At 40.3% G+C, this 20,717-nt stretch overlaps 1 protein-coding gene across 3 annotated transcripts in view; it reads right to left on the bottom strand.

Moving 5' to 3' along the window:
- Nucleotides 1–6,382: 6,382 nt before the first annotated feature.
- Nucleotides 6,383–20,717, bottom strand: part of LPCAT2 (lysophosphatidylcholine acyltransferase 2) — a 224,545-nt gene continuing 210,210 nt past the window's right edge. For 2 of the 3 annotated variants that reach the window (XM_033941430.1, XM_033941431.1), the window contains 2 exons: nucleotides 11,346–11,487; nucleotides 6,554–6,773 (listed from right to left, as the gene is read on the bottom strand). In XM_033941430.1, coding sequence (XP_033797321.1) covers nucleotides 6,577–6,773; nucleotides 11,346–11,487 — 339 coding nt within the window. In that variant the 3' untranslated portion in view covers nucleotides 6,554–6,576. Of the gene's footprint in view, nucleotides 6,774–11,345; nucleotides 11,488–20,717 lie in introns of all 3 variants that reach the window. The other variant, XM_033941429.1, reaches the window with a different exon arrangement.

Genomic DNA, 20,717 nt, shown 5'->3' with positions numbered 1-20,717 from the left:
GGAAGAAGTTGCAAGAGATCTATCTGAACAGGAAATGGATCTCAAAAGTGATGACGTGGAGGAACTGAAAGAAATCTTGGTGAACCTGGAAGATGTACTAAGCCAAACTGACAAGTTAAAGAGTGATAAATCACCTGGAATGGATGGTATACATCCCAGGATACTGAAAGAACTCAAACATTAAATCGCTAATCTGCCTGTAACCCTTCACTAAAATTGTTTGTAGTACCTGAAGATTGGAGGGTGGCCAATGTTACGCCGATTTTTAAAAAGGGTTCCATGGAAGATCCAGGAAATTATAGACCCGTAAGCTTGACTTCAGTGTCGGGCAAAACAGTGGAAACAATAATAAAAAATAATTGCCAAGGGAGGTCTTGCCTCACCAATTTGCTTGATTTCTTAGATGTGAATAAACATGTGGATTAAGGTAAACCGGTTGCTGTAGCATATCTAGATTTTAAGACAGCTTTTGACAAAGTTTTTCATCAGAGGCTCCTGAGAAAATAGAAGGAATGGGATAGGAGGCAATGTTCAGTTGTGGATTAGGAATTGGTTATCAGACACAAAATAGAGGGTAGGATTAAATGGCCATTTTTCTCAATGGAGGGTATTGTACTGAAATCAATGCTCTTTAACTTACTTATAAATGATCTGGAAATTGGAATGAGTGAGGTGATTAAGTTTGCAGATGACATTAAACTATTCAAAGCTCTTAAAACACATGCAGACTGAAAAATTGTAGGCAGAACTTAGGAGACTGGAAAACTGTGCATCCAAATGGCAGATGAAATTTAATGTGGACAAATGCAAAGTGATGAACATTGGGAAGAATAACCCAAATCATAGTTACCAGATGCTAGGGTTCATCTTGTGGGTCAGCACCCAAGAAAAAAAATCTGGGTGTCATTGTACACAAAATACTGAAGCCTTCCTCCCAACATGCAGAAGCGGCAGCCAATAAAGCATAGATGCTAGGAATTATTAGAAAATGAATGGTAAACAAGACTCAGAATGTTATAATGCCTCTCTATTGCTCCAAGGTGCAACCTCACTTAGAGTACTGTGTTTAATTCTGGTCGCCTTAAAAATGATATAGCGGAACTAGAAAAGTTTCAAAGAGGAGCAACCAAGATGATAAAGGGGATGGAACTCCTCTCATATGTGGAAAGACTAAAGAGCTTAGGGCTCTTCAGCTTGGAAAAGAGATGACTGATGGGAGATATGATTGAAGTCTACAAGTCCTAAGTGGTGTAGAACGGGCACAAGTGGATCGATTTTTTTTACTCCAGGAAAATTACTAAGATTAGTGGACATATGAAGTTACAGGGAAATACTTTTAAAACCAATAGGAGAAAATATTTTTTCACTCAGAATAGTTAAGCTCTGAAATGCATTGCCAGAAGACATGGTAAAGAGCAGTTAACGTAGCTGGTTTTAAAAAAAGGTTTGGATAAGTTCCTGGAGGAAATGTCCTTAGTCTGCCATGGATTGGCAGTATGGAATGTTGTTACTATTTGGGTTTTTGCCAGCTACTTGATACTTGGATCCGGATTGGCCACCATGAAGACGGGATAATGGGCTAGATGAACCATTGGTCTGACCCAGTAAGGCTATTCTTATGTTTGTCTTGCCGGTTGCACTGTAAACCACTGTGAACTTAAGGTATTAGTAGTAAGTATTATTGTATATTCTTTAAATAAATTAACATAGGAAAGGAACATCAGAAAACAACAATTTAAATATATACCAAAAGTGATTCTGAACAGTTTTCAATGTCCATTCAGAGTGAAACAAAAAACTGAAGCCTATTCTGTACAGTAAGAGCCACACATGCTGAGAACATTACACTTAGTTCTGAGATGAGTTTTTTCATCATGATGATATATGTTGCTGTCCAGTTGCATATTGTCTTAATTTTGCTTGACAGAAAAAGTTTTAAATTAATGTGCAGTATTTTCAGATACTACCACTCAATCAGGAAAACTGTGATAACACAGTAAATCGGGCATTATTTCCTAATTACGAGGGGCTTTCAATAATTTATCTACCTCAGTAGGATTCATTGAAGTTTTCTTTTTTAAATTTATCAAAATTTTATTTTTTTTATCAAACATTTATATCTTGTACAGAAAAGAGTGAGCTAGTTACATAATTCCTCAAAAGAAAAAAAGAAAAGAAATATTAGCTAATCATTCTCAATTCCCCAATTATGGATCCAATTTGAGATATCTATGTAAATGCTTAAAGTATCAATCTGTGATATGTTTTTTGAACCTTCTCATCTAACAGCATTTCTGTCCATAAAAAGCCTTGAACCATAAAACGCCTTGAATCAGGTATCAGATGATTTGCTTTTCTTTTCTTTTTATTTTCTAGTATGAGCTAGTAATTCTTCAAATTCCGCTTTAATGGATTCATTGCAATTTTCAATAAGATTCCTAGACATGCAATGTTGTTACAGTAGGAGATCTTAACTAACCCTCTCTTTTACGAAACTGCGATAGCAGTTTCTAGTGCAAGGAGCCGCGCTGAATGGCCCGCGCTGCTCCCGACGCTCATAGGAACTCCCCACTCTCACAGTTTCGTAAAAGAAGGCCTAAGAGTGGTGTTCAATAATTTATCTACCTCAGTAGGATCGAAGAGAGTTTTCAAAATTTGTTTTATTTTTCAATATAGTCACTTGAGCTACTGTGGAATCCACTTTCTGCTGAGAAAATGGCTCTTGGAATTCCAGAGCCATAGGGTAAAGCTTGGACATACCTTTTGCCACCTGGGGTTTCCTATTGACTAATGAGGTGATGTGTAGATGTGCCAGAAAGAAGGTAGTCTGAGCATTCATGTCACTCATGAATGAACACTGGGAGATAGAGGGCTGCTGAGGGTCCAATTTCAACTCACAGGGTGTATCCTAAAGAACATGAGAAACTGTTGCGAACTTGAAAAGACAGCACCCAGAGGGATTGTTACCCTTATTGAGAGCAGCCACAGTCCAGAACAAGGACGTTAAACATCCAAGGATGCATCTGAGCCTTGAGATAATAAAGGCATGGAAATGGACTTTTAAGTCTTCCCAGTCCTACCCTGAATGGTCATTGATGCTTGGAGATGGCTTGTTCAAAGGCAGAGACGCCTTCATGGGAAGAAACTATCCCTGTTTCGGTGCTAGTATGCTTGTAGGCAGCACATCTCTACTCGGGTCTGTCAAATAGTCTCTCCACACAAGACTGACCAAATCTGAAAATCCTTGAACAGGTGGCTCCAAGGACCTCTGACTGGGGTTTCTGGACCTCCACCAACTCCACATGCTTGACTTACGGCTTCTGAACAGGATCTCATCCTTGTTGGCTAGGCTTTTTGGGGTTCTTCTACCCTGGATAACTCTAAGGAGGCTTTCTTCCATACCCCGCAGAACACAGCTGCTCTTCTGTTGCCCAAACTGCATAAAAATGGCATGATACGGTGCTGATTGGCTTGAGGAATCTATAACAGGTGATTCCTAGTCAAAACGAGGGTTTCTGAGGCAGATGGGAAGTTTTTGGAAAAAAGATTGTTAAAAATCCAAGATGGCCGCATCCAGTAAAAATCACACCAAAAAACAGCCTGTGGGAGCTTTCTTGAAACTCAAAAAACCTTTTTTTGAACACCCCCCACCCCACCGATTTTCCCCATAGGGAATAATGAGAGTAAGAACATAAGAAGTTGCCACCACTGGGTCAGACCATTGGTCCATCGCGCCCAGCGGTCCGCTCCCGTGGCGGCCCGTCAGGTCTATGACCTGTAATGTGGTTCCTGTCCATTTCTGTAACCCTCAATCCCCTTATCTTTTAGGAACTTATCTAAACCTTCCTTGAAACCCTGCAATGTGCTCTGGTTTCTCTGGTGCCTGTCAGCTTGTAGTAGCCTACCTCAGGGAAAGGATTTCTTCCCCAGAAGACTGGAAAAACACATTCACCACTGGAAATCTTCTGGCTGCTGGTCAAAGGAACTCCGACCAAAGACTCTAACCCCTGTAATCTATATGACCTGTTGGGGGGAGATTATATGCAATCAGAACCTTGATACCCAAAGGATTGTTACTCAGGGGCCTCACAGCCTGTGCTCAAGCCTCTGATAAATCAGCAGGCAAGCAAGTTCCGAGGGGACTGGACCTAGAGCTTTTGATGGATAAAAAAGCAAGCTGGCTGCACAAGTACTCTAAGAGATTGGCCTGTGAGAAGCAGTCCACCCTTGTGAGTCTGCATCCTTTCCCCGGCGGAGTAGCCCCAAGGTGACCTCTGGGCACCAAAGCCACACAGAAAACAGCGGACAAGAATAACGGAAAATAATAAAATGAAGCAGCGCAGATCAGAACACACCTTCTCAGTTTGCTTTCAGAAGGAAAAACTGAAGGAGCTATTCTCCACTGGTGAAGAGGAGGAGTTAAAAGATGTATGTGACACTCTTGAGCAAAGTTCACAACTAGAGGAGGACAACAGTTTCAATATAGAATCCTGTGTCATTGCAACAGAATCCATAAATTACATCTGTAACTTGCAAAAGTCACTATTTAGTCTTAGACCTTCAATCAGGAGAATGCCATTACCAAGCATGCTGCCAGACCATTAACTATGGAAATGCTAGTACCATGTATCTCTCCCCTTCATGATGACCACTTTAATTGATAACTGAAGCAATATTTGAAATTGGACTTGAATAGGTAAGGTCCCCAAAGGGGGGACGGGTATGTGTTACTTTTTAAATATATTGACTCTTGGTCCATATGACTCATTGCTTATTTGGTTATCTTCTAAGTACATAATAGTGATCTACATGCACTAAATTATGCAGTTATTCATATTAAGCAGGTAACATTTGATCAATAAGCAATGTTATAATACATAAGGCAAGATCTTGGTAGAATTAAATATAGCAAATATTTTACTTTCAAGGGAACTCTATATTGTTTTTACTAGATTATCTGGTAATCAAGTCTCTTTGGTACAAAATTAACAAACATTGTTTAGCTCTACATGCTTTATTTTCTGTTTGCCAAAGAAACTAGAAGATTAATTTTACTTTTACCACACAAACATATGCATATATAGCTCTACTGAAGGAATACAATCAATAAATGGTAAGAATAGCAGATTCAAAAAACTAAGGGTAACAAAATGAAAGCCAAATTAAAAAATTTAGATTCAGTACTTGGGCCCAAACTCAGATTTTCCATGTGGATGTATCTTCAGAGAAAGGATGACTGTTTGAATGAGCTTAAAGTTTCTCAATGTGACTTCTAGTATAGCCATGTTAGAAACATAAGGGCAAATACAGAACTAGTTTCTCTTAGAAATGTCTTTAAAAAAGATCTCATTATTGAGCTCTGATGAATATGATTTGTACAAGCTAAATTTTAGTTGTCTTCAAGATTTATTCTCACACTTTTGATAAGACTTTTATACCAGCTAGTTTGCAAATTATATAAAAAAAATAATGCTTGACATCAATACTTGTGCAAAGAAATACAAAAGACCAATTTAACAAATAATTTTAGCAGGTATCTTAAATATTTGGAATAAAGACAGTTATACATTAAATTGACCTTTACAAATGACAACACAATTTAAAGAATAACTAACTTTGGAAAGTAAGCAGGCATGCCCTGCTGATAATATCAAAATTGCTCTCAAAGGGGAATGTCTTATGGAGTTTACCTTTGAAACTAGGGCTGCTGCATCTACTAGTATGTTTATATTCAAATATTTTGCATCTTGTTCAAAGTAGGTGCAAAGCACACTTGCTGAATTTTATGTGGAGACCTGAAAATAAAACTTATGTACTTTTATTCCCTAACCTAATGATACTCCTCTTATGTACGGATAAGAACGTATGCTATGAAATTGAGTTTTACTTTTACCAACACATGGAGGAGGTAGGCAATGCTGAAAATTTATTTTGATCTTCTAAGTATAAAGTTGACTAACCTATGACCACATTATTTAGGATCCCTTTTATCAAGCTGCACTAGAGGTCTTTATTGTGAGCTGGTGTGGTAAATGCTTCATAGAATCCCTATAAGCGTTGGAGAACTTACCTTGCCAGCCTGCACTAAAAACCTCTAGCACAGCTTGATAAAAGGGGGAGGGGGGTTAATCAAACATTCTTTAACACAGCAATTTACAAATAAACTAGAAAACTATTGAATTTCTACAGAAGTCTCAGGAGGTGGGCAATTCTGAAAATGTGTTTTGATCCTTCTATCTTTAAAGTATAAAGTATGATCTTAAGCCTTAATGTGTAGTAAAAAAGCAATCATGACAGCCTTAAAAAAGCAAGCTGATTGTTAATTTTAACCATGGTTTATCAATATAGACCTAACAAAATAAAAGGTAGAATTTCTATTAAATAATGCTAACCACAAACATTTTATTGATGTCATATTTGACTAACATATTGTCAAATAAATTCAATTTCAGTAACAAAATCCTCCTAACACTGGATATTATTATTTGATTCATGGTTTCAAACTGTAAATAACTCCTTGTAAGCTTTAAAGAAAGCACTACAAACCAGTCTTGCCTCTCTCAAAGAAAATAGTATTCAGTCTTCTTTTTTGTCAGAAGTACTTAAAAAGCCTTCTTTGTCTTCAGAACAAATAATACTGCTAATAATTTGTGGAAATATAGCTAGATTTTCTCTGCTCTCAGGTGACTGCACAAAGTATCTCTGCTGATCTAGGTATGTAGTAAATAACTTGGCATATACAGGATGCTTCAATGCAAAGTCTCTGAATTCATCTGAAATAAAAGACAACGTAATTAGCTCAAGTTCCAAATGAAATATTTATCAGAGTTTGTTAATTAAAAACTTGAGACATTCTATAAATTGGGTTCAAAACATAACACTATCCACATCATTTCACTTACACTTTTTTTTCTATCAAGGTGAATGGGGTCCTGGACCTATGGTTAAAGGGTCACTGGAGTCGGAATCAAATATCACTATTAATCTGTCAAATCTCAAAACTTCAATAAACCCTTACTATTTTTTTATTTTTATTTATGCAATTTTAAATAAACATACAACATAAAAATGCATTAAGAAATAGAAAGCATATTGCTAATTACAAAACAAACCACTAAATATTATTTTCCATTTGAAATTCAAAAAGCAAGTATATTCATAGCAGCTTTCTCTATAAGTCCTCAATTAAAGCTGGGGAGAGGATAAGGAAAAAGAGGCACATCTCAGAAAAAAGAAAATTACTTAATTAAATCAATAATATCAACAATGACAACGTCTCGCCAGTTAAACTACTACTACTACCATCTTCCACTTACTAATAATTATTATAATAATTATACTCTTTCCCCCTGACCCGATACCTGTACCTATATTTTACGCTTATTCTCAAGGAAAGCCTCCAATTGTTTGGGATCAAAGAAAAGATATCGATTTGACTCATATAATATTAAACATTTACAAGGAAAACGCAAAAAGAAATGAGCACCCAGGGCTATCACCTGAGCGCGTAGAGCCAAAAATTGCTTCCTTTTCTCCTGAGTGTCTATACAGACATCAGGGAAAACCCATATTTTTCCTCCCAAAAACAATTTATCAGAGTTACGAAAAAACATTCTCATCACCCAGTCCTTGTCAGATTCAAAAACAAATGTAACTAGGAGTGTGGTTCTTATACACTCTTCTTCCAAAGATGTTTCTAATAGTTGTGTTACATTTAAACTGTCCATCGATAGTTCTCCTTGGGAAGAAGATTGTCGTTTCTTCCCCGGCATAGAATAGACTCGAGAAAATGGAGGCACAGTTTCCTTTGGAACCCCCAGAACTTCCATCAGATATTTCTTAAGCAGTTCAATGGGGGCTACAGTCCTGGATTGAGGAAAATTGATAAAACGCAGATTCAACCTACGGGTATAATTCTCCATTTTCTCCATTTTATTCCTCAGTCCAGTCATACCTTGTCCATAAATCAAGGTATTAGATTTTATATCCTTAAAACTTTGTTGGACTTCCTCTACTTTTTTCTCAAGCTCAAAATTCTTTGCCTCCTGGATGACAATACGTGTTTTACAGTCTTGCAAGGAATTGTCCACCAAAGCCTTATTTCCAATGAAAATCTTCTCTAAGCGAGCTACATCGTCCCAGATAGAGTCTAAAGTAACATGGGGAGGTTTAATCAGAGGTGTAATTTGCTGCTCACCAATATCCTGCCGCTGACCAAGTTTCTCAGACCTGGATCTCTCTCCGTGCCTCTCCTCTGCACCTCCTATGGCACCTTCAGAAACCAGGTGGAGCTCAGAACTCGCTCCCATATTGTTTCCCAGCAAACTGGTTTCTCCTCTCATGCTCCGGATACTACCCTCCTCCGTTGAGAGATCCGCAGCGCCAATCATAGCCTGCGTGCTCAACGCTAGTTCCGGCAGTGTCACCATGCCTGGGTCAGAGGGTGGAAGTCGCTCCTCCGGGCTCAGCGTGACATTGAGCTCGGGTAAGGCCGCCCCTTCGCCAGCACCCGCTCCGGGGATATTCGCTGTTCGGACTACAAATCTCTCCATGGTGGAAAGGGGGAAAGGAGAGGACTCGGAGGGGTAAGTCCTTACTTTCCCCTTTCTCTTACCCATGTTAGTGTAATTCAAAACGCTTTAACAGCAGAAGTAAAGTAAACTCCAGCAGTAGCCTTCCTCAGCGTGGTTACCGGCGAGAAGCCATCTTAACTCCTCCCCCCTTACTATTACTACTACTTAGCATTTCTATAGGGCTGAGAGGTGTACGCAGTGCTGTATATTTACAAAGCAATAGGTGGTCTCTGCTCAGTAGTTTACAATCTAACCCTCTTCTCATCCTGTAAATCACCAGGTGTAAAATCCTTAGTGCACCCCCCCTCCCAACCAAGATCTATAAAATACTGAGTGGAGTGGGGAACAGATAGGCATGAATCATTTGTTTACTCTTTCCACAAATACAAGGACTAAGGGGCAGGAAATGAAGCTACTTAGTAAATTTAGAACAAAATCAGAGAAATTATTTCTTCACTCAGCTTGTAATTAAGCTGAAATTCATTGCAAGTAAAAGCAGTTAACTTTGCAGGGTTTAAAAAGATCTGGATGTTTTCCTAAAAGAAAAGTCATTAAGATGGACTTAGGAAAATCTACTACATTTGGGGCAAATATGTTAAAATCTTGCCTGGGATCAATGGAAGGCATAACAGTTCATCTTATGGGCCTCATATTCCTGAATTCCTGGCAACCGTGTACAGTTGGGACATTGTCTGGCTTGAGATATCCATAGCAGATATGTGAAAGCTCATGATGGAAAATTTTACCTACCTACACTTCTTAAAACCACTGTTAGCAATTATTAGAAGTGTGTCAGACTAAACAATTTTCATGAAGCAGATTGGGGAGGGAGAGGGGATTATTTTCCCTTTTGGGAGAAAACTAAAATCCTTATTGCAGCAAAAGTGAATTCAAAACTGTGATAGCTTATAAAAATGGTGTAGCCCATCAAATGATGTTTCCACAGCTTTAGCAACAATCGCTTTTACCGACATAATGCACAAACGGGTCACCGAATGTTTTTCTTCCTCGATCACCCATTTTCTGATCCAGCCATGCAAATTAGCTAAAACCCCATGCAAAGTAGCCAAGCAATTGATGTAATGTCACTTGGTTATGCAAAAAAAAAAAAAAAAAAAAAAAGTTGGGTTTTAGTTATCAGGAAAAAAAAAAAAAATTGACTGGTCTACCTGTCAGTAACTGTTACCGATAGGTGGTTGTTTCCATTTCATTTCATTTTTTTTCAATATCTGTTCCATTAAAAGAAAAAAATATAAGTCCCCCACCACTGATGATGGCCCTCCCCAATGATCCCAGATGAATGTGGCACCGGGAATCCTCCCCCGAGAAAATTGGCAGGAGGGATGCCCATGCCCTCCTGCCAGCGGAGGCCCCCCAACCATCCCCTACTCTTTTGAAAAAAAAAAAAAAAAGACAGAAGGAATGCCCCTCTCCCTCCTGCCAATGAAGACTCCCCTTCCTCCTGAAAAAAAAAATAAGGCAGGATGGATGCCCACTCCCTCCTGCCACTGGATGCTCCCCCGATCCTTCCGAACCCCACTCCCCGAACCCCACTCCACTGGTACTTTTGCTAGATGTTGGGAGCTGGAGGGAAGCACATCTCTCCAGCTCCAAGCCCTGTCTGTGGAAAATGATGGGCCTTCCCCTCCCTGGTGCACCATGTAATGCATGAGGAACAGCCTAAGACCCTGACTGTCCAGACACCTAAGACCTTAAGTGAGGCTTGGAGCTGGAGGGACTTGCTTCCCTCTAGCTCCCAACATCTAGCAAAGGTACAGGGGGTTCAGGAAGTGGGGGTAGGGTTCAGGGGAGCATCCTGTGGCAGGAGGGATTGGGCATCCCTCCTGCCTTTTTTGAGGGGTGGGGGGTAAGGAGGAAGGGGGGAGATCGGTGGCACGGTGTCCAGGACCGGGTGGGGACATGGAATGGGGGGTATTTGGCCAGGCAGAAGAGAATAGGCATCCCTCCTGCCATTTTCGTTGCAATAGTGTGGTCACGGTGCCGGTTCGTTAGGTAGGGCCATCAGCGTGAGCTGGGGGTGGGGCTTTTTTCTTTTTTTAATGGAGCAGATTGTGCAAGTGTAATAAACGCACACCATGTTTGCCCTTAAAAAAAAGAAGCCCTTAACAGCAGTGAGAGGAGGCTGCTGCCCCTATCACTGCTGTTAGGGCTCTGCAGGTGTCAATTGTTCACTGAGTCGGGTTTGCATACAAACTTGGGAGTGCATTGATCGATGTTCCACAATTGGCCAGAGAATCAGCCAACATCGATCCAGTCGGTATTACTGACTAACTTTAGTGCATCTAGCCCAGTGGTCTCAAATTTGCGGCCCGGGGACCACATGCGGCCCACCAGGTACTATTTTGAGGCCCTCGATATGTTTAGCATAATCACAAACGTAAAATAAAATAGTTTCTTGATCATATGTCTCTTTAGCTATAAATTACAATATTATTAAGCTATAAGTTACAATATTAGCTATAAATTACAATATTAGTTATAAATTACAATATTATTAAGACTTAGCCAAAAGAAAAGATTTATAAACTATAAAGAGTTTTTACCTCATGCAAAATTGTCATTTCTTTAATAAGACATTAACTATTTTTTTTGAGGCCCTCAAAGTACCTACAAATCCAAAATGTGGCCCTGGAAAGGGTTTGAGTTTGAGATCACTGTCAGCTTTATTACAATGAAAGTAAAACTAGCCATAAACTAATAAAATAAACTATATAATTAAAAGCATATGCAATCCAAAAAGGTGATATTTACCATAGGAAACTGTTCCTGACTCATCTGTATCCATATCATGAAACATTTGAGAAGCATCAATATTATATAATCCTAATGATGACCCTAAAATAGAACGGAACTCATTTTCTGTTATGTAGCCATCTTCATCAATGTCAAACAGCTAAAGACAAAAGAAAGGAAATGTGTTAGTACAGTAGAACTACTTGCCTGTACCACAATGCAATGGACAAACTCAAAATTCATGTTAAAGAAGTGGTCCTCAACCCGGCCCTCAGACACACCCAGCCAAATCAGGATTTCAGGTTACCTACAATAATATAGATGAGAGATTTCCATACATGCAAATTTATATAATGCATATTCAGTGTTGATATCTTAAAAACAAGACAGGTTGGATATATGCCCAGTCTTGGGTTGAAAACCCCTTTGTTAAAATAACATCACCAAACATCTACATCACAGGTGTCAAAGTCGGTCCTCGAGGGCCAGAATCCAGTCGGGTTTTCAGGATTTCCCCAATGAATCTGCATGAGATCTATTTGCATGCACTGCTTTCAATGCATATTCATTGGGGAAATCCAGAAAACCCGACTGGATTCCGGCCCTCGAGGAGGGACTTTGACACCCTTGATCTACATAATGGTGCTCATTTTGGAGGCTCTATTCATGTTTGGGAAATCTGAAAGCAGATTTACTTAGCAAAACAGGTGTTATTCAGGGACAGCAGGCACATGTTGGTGATGTCATCAACAGAGACCCAGTACGGACAGCTTTAAAAATGCGTCGCCACTAAGAATTTAAAAAAGTTTCCGAACTTTCCGCTCCGTGCATGTCTCCCACTCGACGCAGGCTCGCAACTCCTCAGTTCCATAAGCAAGCTAAGAAGCCAACCTGAGGAGGTGGGTGGGTTATGAGAATATCTGTCCGCTGTCCCTGGATAATACCTGTTACGGTAAGTAACTCTGCTTTAGCCCAGGCCAAGCAGGCAGCCTATTCTCAACATGAGAGACTACCTAGCTTACTAGAATGGGATGGAATGAGTGTTGGCCATTAAGAAAACAAATTTTATAATACTGCTTGGCCGAAGTGACCCTCCCATCTGGGATAGAATTCTAGACAGTAGTGACATATGAATATATGAACTGAGGACCAAGTAGCAGCTTTACATACTTCATCAATAGAAAGCAAGAGAAGTTGCCATAGCTCGGATCTCATGGGCTGTGACATAATTCCCAGTTGTAGCCCAGCCTAAGCATAAGAGAAAATGATAAACCATTAACCCTGTAGATAGATATAGTTCTCTTAAGAGACAGGACGTCCCAATTTATTAAGATTATAGGAAACAAAAAGTTGAGAAGATGCTCTGTGTAGCTAAATTCTTTGTAAGAAGGAAGCTCAGGTTCGATTGGAACAAGAGTATGAAGAGATGTTTCTCCAGAAGGAGAATGAGTCATAGGAGAGAACACTGGAAATACGGGAGATCAATTTAGATGGATTCCGTGACTACTTCTGGAAGGAATTTCAAATGGGTGCAAAGTACAACTTTGTCATGATGAAACACTGTGAACAGTGGAATTCAGCTTCAGTGGTTGGAGTTCACTCATTTTTCGAACAGAGATATAAGGGAGATGAGAAAAAACCATTGCACAAGTAAAGTATTTCAGATAGTCGAAGACATTGGTTCAAAAGAAGCCTTCTTAAGTCTAGAGAGAACAACATTGAGATCCCAAACTACTGAAGGTGGTTTGAGAGGGGGTTTGACCTTGAAAAAGTCTGTTAATGAATCTGGACAAAACTGGATGAGCAGTTAGATGTCTACCATCAAATGTACTGTGAAAAACATTGATATCACAGAGATGAACTCGAATCGAAATGGTCGTGAGACTTAAACTGGATATATGTAGAAGAAATCCAATATTGCCGATATAGAGGTGGATACAGCATCATGACGATGAAAAGTACACCTAAGTGGAAAACCGCGTCTGTTTCTACTGTTACACTGCTGCATGGACAGTTTTCATGACACGTCTGACAGGATGAGAAAGATGAAACTCAATCCATGGCAACCCGAGAGGTACCAAGCTGTCAGGTGTAAAGCCTGTAGATTGATAAGCAGAAGATGTCTGTGACTGCGTTAGAATAGATGGAAAAAACTGGTTCCTTGATACTGAGGTGAGGTAGAAGGGAAAACCAAGGATGCTGGGGCCACTAAAGGCTAACAATCATGATGGCCAATTTTTGCTTGAGCTTGAGAAGCATCTTGAAGATGAGAGGGATTGGAGGAAATGCATAAAAAAACTTGTGTGTCCAATCCAAAAGAAATACATCAGGTTCCAAGTGTTGGGGATAATATTTCCTGGAGCATAATAGAGACAACGTGTGACTGTGAGTGGGGATGGGGGAACGTAAACAGGTCTATTTGAGGAGTTCCCAAAAAAGAGAGAATATGTGATACAGAACTGCTGAGTTAAGCATCCACTCAAACAACTGAAGAAAACCTGCTGAAGTCCTCTGGGAGAGAATACTGCCTCCCTTGAATGCATATTGCATTCAAAAATATATTGTGAGCAATCGCCCAGTTCCAAGTCTTCTGGGCCTCTTGACAAAGAAGGAGAACCCGCGCCTCCTTGCCTGTGTATGTAATACCTTGTAGCCTGAACATCCATGGTGATTAGGAGGACGCAGTGAGTCACAAATTGGCGAAATGTTACGAGAGCATCGTAGATTGCTCTGAGTTCCAAAAGATATAGATAGAAAAAAACTGGTGTTAGAAGAGTAGTAACTTTGAGTGCGAAGACCGTCCATATAAACCCTACAAGTGTAGAAGGACAAGTGCATGGTCAGAACCTCCTGTTGTGGAAATGTATGGAACAAAATCCCCTTGGAAAGGAAGGAAAAATTCATCCAGCACTGCAGAGATTGTCAAAGTGTAATGAGACAATGGGTCACAAGCTTCAGAGCACCGTGCAAGAGTCTATTGAGGAGTCTTAAGATGAAGACTCTTAAAGTAATATGCACCATGGTAGCCATGTGACCTAGGAATACCATCAGATGCCTAGCCAAGAGTTATGGGAGAAGATAAATCTGGTCGCAAAGCTGAATCAATGCTTTTTTTTTATTTTATTTGAATTTAATACATTTACAATATCAAAAGATATCAAGGAAAAAAAGGTTTTGATACAAAATTTCAATGCGACAAACAATAAAAAAAACAATCCTTTACAAGCCCACAAAATGGGGAAACATATTTGCTTATTTACTATCTTAATTTTAAGGAAAACAAAGAAATGGGTTGAATTCCAAATGAACCCAAATCATTCCCTACTGTATTAGGACACGAACTTTCCTAACCTAATTTCTCATCAAAGAATGAAAAAAAGAAAAGAAAAGAAAAGAAATCTCACTTAGAAACATAGAAGATGACGGCAGAAAAGGGCTACAGCCCATCAAATCTGCCCACTCTGCTTACCCACCCCCTGTCTATGCCCTAATGACCCAATTTCCTTATCTTGACCCTCGTAGGGATCCCACATGGGTATCCCATTTATTCTTAAAGTCTGGCACGCTGTCTGCCTCGATCACCTGCACTGGAAGCTTGTTCCAATGATCAACCACTCTCTCTGTGAAGAAATACTTCCTGGTGTCGCCATGAAATTTTCCGCCCCTGAGTTTGAGCGGGTGCCCTCTTGTGGCCGAGGGTCCCTTGAGAAAGAAAATATCATCTTCCACTTCGACACGTCCCGTGAGGTACTTAAATGTTTCGATCATGTCTCCCCTCTCCCTACGTTCTTTGAGAGTGTAGAACTGCAATTTGTTCAATCTCTCTTCATACGAGAGACCCTTGAGCCCCAAGATCATCCTGGTGGCCGTCCGCTGAACCGATTCAATTCTGCGTACATCTTTACTGTAATGTGGCCTCCAGAATTGCACACAGTACTCCAGATGAGGTCTCACCATGGCCCTGTACAACGGCATTATGACTTCAGGCTTTTGGCTGATGAAACTTCTATTGATACAACCCAATATCTGCCTTGCCTTAGATGAAGCCTTCTCCACTTGATTGGCAGTTTTCATGTCTGCACTGATGATTACTCCTAAATCTCGTTCTGCTGAAGTCCTAGTTAAAGTTTCTCCGTTCAAGAAGTACGTCCTGCATGGATTTCCGCTTCCGAGGTGCATGACCTTACATTTCTTAGCATTGAAGCCTAGCTGCCAGGTTGAGGACCAACTTTCCAATGTAAGCAGGTCCTGCACCATATAATTCTGTAAACTGCGTTCACTTACTATATTACATAGTTTGGCGTCATAGGCGAATAGTGTTATTTTACCTTGAAGCCCTTGAGTCAGATCCCCTATGAATATGTTGAAAAGGAGTGGACCCAGGACCAAGCCTTGCGGCACTCCACTGGTCACCTCCGATGTTTTAGAGAGGGTACCATTAACCACCACCCTTTGAAGTCTGCCACTCAGCCAATCATTGATCCATGCAGTTAGTGTCTCTCCTAACCCCATCGATTCCATCTTGCTTAGCAGCCTGCGGTGTGGGACACTGTCAAAAGCTTTACTGAAGTCCAGGTACACGACGTCCAAAGACTCTCCCAAGTCCAACTTTCTTGTTACCCACTATATACTTCAATCACACTTAGAGACACCGGATATTATTTGCACATTTTCACTTTTATTTCTTTTTAATATGTCTTTGTATGACACTATCACCTTTGTCATATCACCATTTGCTTGCTTCACCTTTTTATGTTTACACATTATCTTAAGTATTTATGCTTAAATTCATTAGGACCCCTGAGGAAGGTGTGTTATCCGAAACACGGACTGTGTCGGGTCCCTTGGTTGGCTATAAGGTTGTATATGTTACTGCATTTATTAATAAACAACGCCTGCATCTTGTACATTATCTGCAGTCTGTTCGTTGTTTTCTGCTTGCTGTTTACTGCAGACTATGTTGGATTTTCTTTCTCCCTTTTGTGCACTCCATTATATTTGAAATTTTCCATTGGTTACCAATGAAATTTAGGATTAAATTTAAAATTCTGATGCTGGCACATAGGGCATTATTTGAGTTACAACCATTATATCTCTCTAATCTAGTGTTATTTTACACACCTAGTCGCTCGTTGAGATCTTTAAGTGACAATAGAGTAGAGTTATTTTCCATATCTAGTATTATTTTACACACCTAGTCGCTCGTTGAGATCTTTAAATGACAATAGAGTAGAGTTGTTTTCCATATCTCAAAGGCTCACCTTGCCTCAACCAGAAATGATGCATTTTTCTACTTGGTTCCAATATTGTGTAACAATTTACCAGTAGAGTTAAGGAAGGAAGAATAATTTCAAAATTTTAAGAGACATCTAAAAGCACATTTTTTTCAAATGGCTCTCCCAAATTGAATAATGGAATTCGTATTAATTTGTACTGATTCGTGTTGATTTGGGTTTGTTTATTTATTTCATATAACAATTTTAGTGGATATGTTTTAGAAATGTTAATTTCTTTGATGCTCTCAAGCTTTGCCAGTGACAGATCTATGAAGTGTGCTATGCCGGCAGTTGTATTAAGACCTGCACTAAAATATGACTGTTATCAGGCCGCTTCAGAGACTTTTCTATCTCTTAAATTTATTTTATTTTATTTTTAATTTTTATCTTCTTTCAATCATTATTTCTATTTTCTATCTCTTTGATTTTTTATCTTAGAACATAAGAATTGCCACAGCTGGTTCAGACCAGTGGTCCATCTTGCCCAGCAGTCCACTCACGCAGCGGCCCTTAGGTCAAAGACCTGTGCCCAAGAGACTAGCCTTACCTGTGTATGTTCTGGTTCAGCAGGAACTTGTCTAACTTTGTCTTGAATCCCTGGAGAGTGTTTTCCCCTATAACAGCCTCCGGAAGAGCGTTCCAGTTTTTTACCACTCTCTGGGTGAAGAAGAACTGCCATATGTTTGTACAGAATCTAACCCCTTTTAACTCTAGAGAGTGCCCTCTCGTTCTCTCTAGTTTAGAGAGGATGAATAATCTGTCTATCTACTAAGTCTATTCCCTTCATTATCTTGAATGTTTCGATCATGTCCCCTTTCAGTCACCTCTTTTTAAGGGAGAAGAGGCCCAATTTCTCTAATCTCTCACTGTATGGCAACTCCTCCAGCCCCTTAACCATTTCAGTCGCTCTTCTCTAGATCGTTTCGAGTAGTACTGTGTCCTTCTTCATGTATGGTGACCAGTGCTGGACACAGATTCCAGGTGGGGGCGTACCATGGCCCGGTACAACGGCATGATAACCTTCTCCAATCTGTTTGTGATCCCCTTCTTAATCATTCCTAGCATTCTGTTTGCCCTTTTCACAACCGCCACGCATTGCGTGGATGGCTTCATTGACTTCTTGATCAGTACTCCCAAGTCTCTTTCCTGAGGGGTCTCTCCGAGTATTGCACCAGACATCCTGTATTCATGTATAAGATTTTTGTTATCGGCATGCATCACCTTACACTTATCCACATTAAACCTCATATTGTGGCCCATTCCTCGAGTGTGTTTATGTCACATTGCAGGTCTTCACAATCCTTCTGTGTCTTCATTACTGTGAATAACTTTGTATCGTCTGCAAATTTAATTACCTTGCTCATCATACCAATTTCCAGGATGTTTATAAATATGTTGAAGAGTACGGGTCCAAGCACTGAACCTTGCGGCACTCCATTCGTGACGCTTTTCTTGTCCGAGTATGGCCCATTTACCCCCACTCTCTGTTTCCTATCCCCCAACCAATTTTTAATCCACATGAGTATTTCACCCTCGAATCCTTGGTTCCCAATTTTTTGAAGTAGTAGTTCATGCGGGACCTTGTTGAATACCTTCTGAAAATCCAGATATACAATGTCGACCGGGTCGCCCTTGTCTATCTGCCTGTTTATTCCCTCGAAGTGCAGCAAGTTCGTCAAGCAAGATCTTCCCTTGCTGAAGCCGTGCTGGCTGGTCCTCATCAGATTGTGTCCGTCAAGGTGATCAATGATGTGGTCCTTTATCAGCGCCTCTACCATCTTTCCCGGTACCGAGGTCAGACTCACCAGTCTGTAGTTTCCCGGATCGCCCCTCTAACCTTTTCTTGAAGATCGGCGTAACATTCGCCACATTCCAGTCTTCTAGAATCCTTCCTGATTTGATCGACAGATTGGCTATTACTTGATGCAGTTCAGCTATAGCCCCTTTCAGTTCCTCGATTACCCTCGGATGGATGCCATCCGGTCCTGGGGATTTATCATTTTTAAGCCTATCAATCTGCCTACATACCTCTTTTAGACTGACCGTCAACCCTGTCAGTTTCCCATCTTCATTTTCTGCATATAGCCTGTCAGCTTCCGGTATGTTGTGTATATTCTCTTTGGTAAATTCAGATGCAAAAAAAATGTGTTCAGTTTGTCAGCGATGGCTTTGTCCTCCTTTAGCATTCCCTTTATTCCATGGTCATCCAACGGCCCCACCGCTTCCTTTGAATCGAAAGAACGGCTTGAAGTATTTTGCCTCCTTGGCTATTTTTTCCCTCATAGTCTCTTTTGGCCCCTCTTACTGCCTTATGGCACCTGCTTTGATGTTTGTGCTTTTTCCAGTTTTCGTCCGTTTTTGACCTTTTCCATTCCTTAAACAAAGTCTTCTTGCCTCTGATCGCTTCCTTCACCACTACAGTGAGCCACGCCTGTTCCTTGTCCTTTTTCCTCTTGGATCCCTTGTTGATATGCTATATATATAGATTTTGTACCTCGGTGACTGTGTCCTTAAAAAGGGACCATGCTTGCTCTAAGAGGATAAGCATTGTTAAAATGCTAATCTTCTTTCCCACCATGAGTCTCATCCCTTCATAATTCCCTTTTTGGAAGTTCAGTGCTGTGGCTGTCGTTCTGGATCAATATTTTGCCCCCGTGTCCAGGTTGAAGTGGATCATATTGTGATCACTGCTTCCCAGCATCCCTTCTACTTCTACAACGTGCGCCGGTCCTCATAGTCCATTTAGAATTGCATTTCTTCTTGTATTTTCCTTGACAAGTAGTTCCAGGAAGCAATCACCTACACCATCCAGGAACTTGGTCTCCCTACTGCAGCCGGAGGTGCCTAGGTTCTAGTCTATCCCCGAATAATTGAAGTTGCCCACGATAACTGCATTGCCTCCTTTGTAGTTGCATTTAATCTCATCCATTATTTCTCCATCAGTTTCGTCAGATTGCCCTGGGGGCCGGTAGTAGATGCCGATCTTCGTTTCCGTTCCATTTGTTCCCGGAATTTTGGCCCATAGAGACTCTACCTTATTTTTCGTTTCTGGCGTGCTCTCTCTGGAAGACTCAATTTCCTCTTTGATGTATAGGGCATTACCCCTACCTTTTTGACCTACTCTGTCTCTGCGGTATAGCTTGTATCCCGGTAGCACACAGTGTCCCAGATGTTTTCCTTGTTCCACCATGTTTCTATGATGCCGATGTCAAGGTTATCTTTTTATGCCTTAGCTTCTAATTCACCTATCTTATTCTTTAGGCTCCTTGCATTTGTGTACATACACTTGAGTTTGCGGCCTGTTACTTTCTTGCATTTCCTTCCATCTTGTATCACTTTCGATCCTTCAGGATTTCTGTCTCGCCTATAATCAAGTGAGTCTTCCCCGCAATCTTCCTGCACGGTATCCTCTGAGTATACTGTTTCCTGAACCATCGACTCTTGGTCGACTGTCTGCTTTCCCCTTCTTCCTAGTTTAAAAACTTCTCAATTTCTCGCAAGTAGTCTCGTTCCATCTCCGCTGAGGTGGAGTCCATCTTTCTGTAAAGCTTGCTCATCCCCCAGAATGTTGTCCAGCTGCGCACACAAGTGGAATCCTTCTTCCTCACACCGGCCCCTCATCCATGCGTTGACTGTTTGCAGCTCCATCTGCCTCTTCTCATCTGCCCTGGGTACCACCATAAACTACTAAAAAAAAAAAAAAAAAAAGGTGTGAACAAAATCCAAATAAAGCTATGCATATCTCCAGAAAAAATAAGGCTTGAAAATATCACAATACACTGCATATGAATTTTTAGTGGTTGAAAAGGTTTGGGAGAAAGATTTACATGATTCTTTAGAATGTGTACATTGGAATTAATTTTGGTCTCTGATAATTAGTCTTGATGTTTTGCTTCAATAATGCAATGTATTTTTGGCTCAAAACCTTATGGATTCCTTCAAGGTTACTAAGTTGATGAAAGAGGGTACAAAGCTTTGTTGGTCCTGCAAAGTTGGAACAGGTATCAGCTTTCAATTATGAAAAAAAAATACTCCCATGAATTTAAATCAAGTGCTTCCTAGAATATTTAAGAAAAAATAAGATTTAACTAAACACAAAGATCTGGGATGAATA

Source organism: Geotrypetes seraphini, chromosome 4 (genome assembly GCF_902459505.1).
Source record: "Geotrypetes seraphini chromosome 4, aGeoSer1.1, whole genome shotgun sequence".
NCBI classification, from domain to species: Eukaryota; Metazoa; Chordata; class Amphibia; order Gymnophiona; family Dermophiidae; genus Geotrypetes; species Geotrypetes seraphini.
This window is presented reverse-complemented; position numbering and strand designations above follow the sequence as displayed.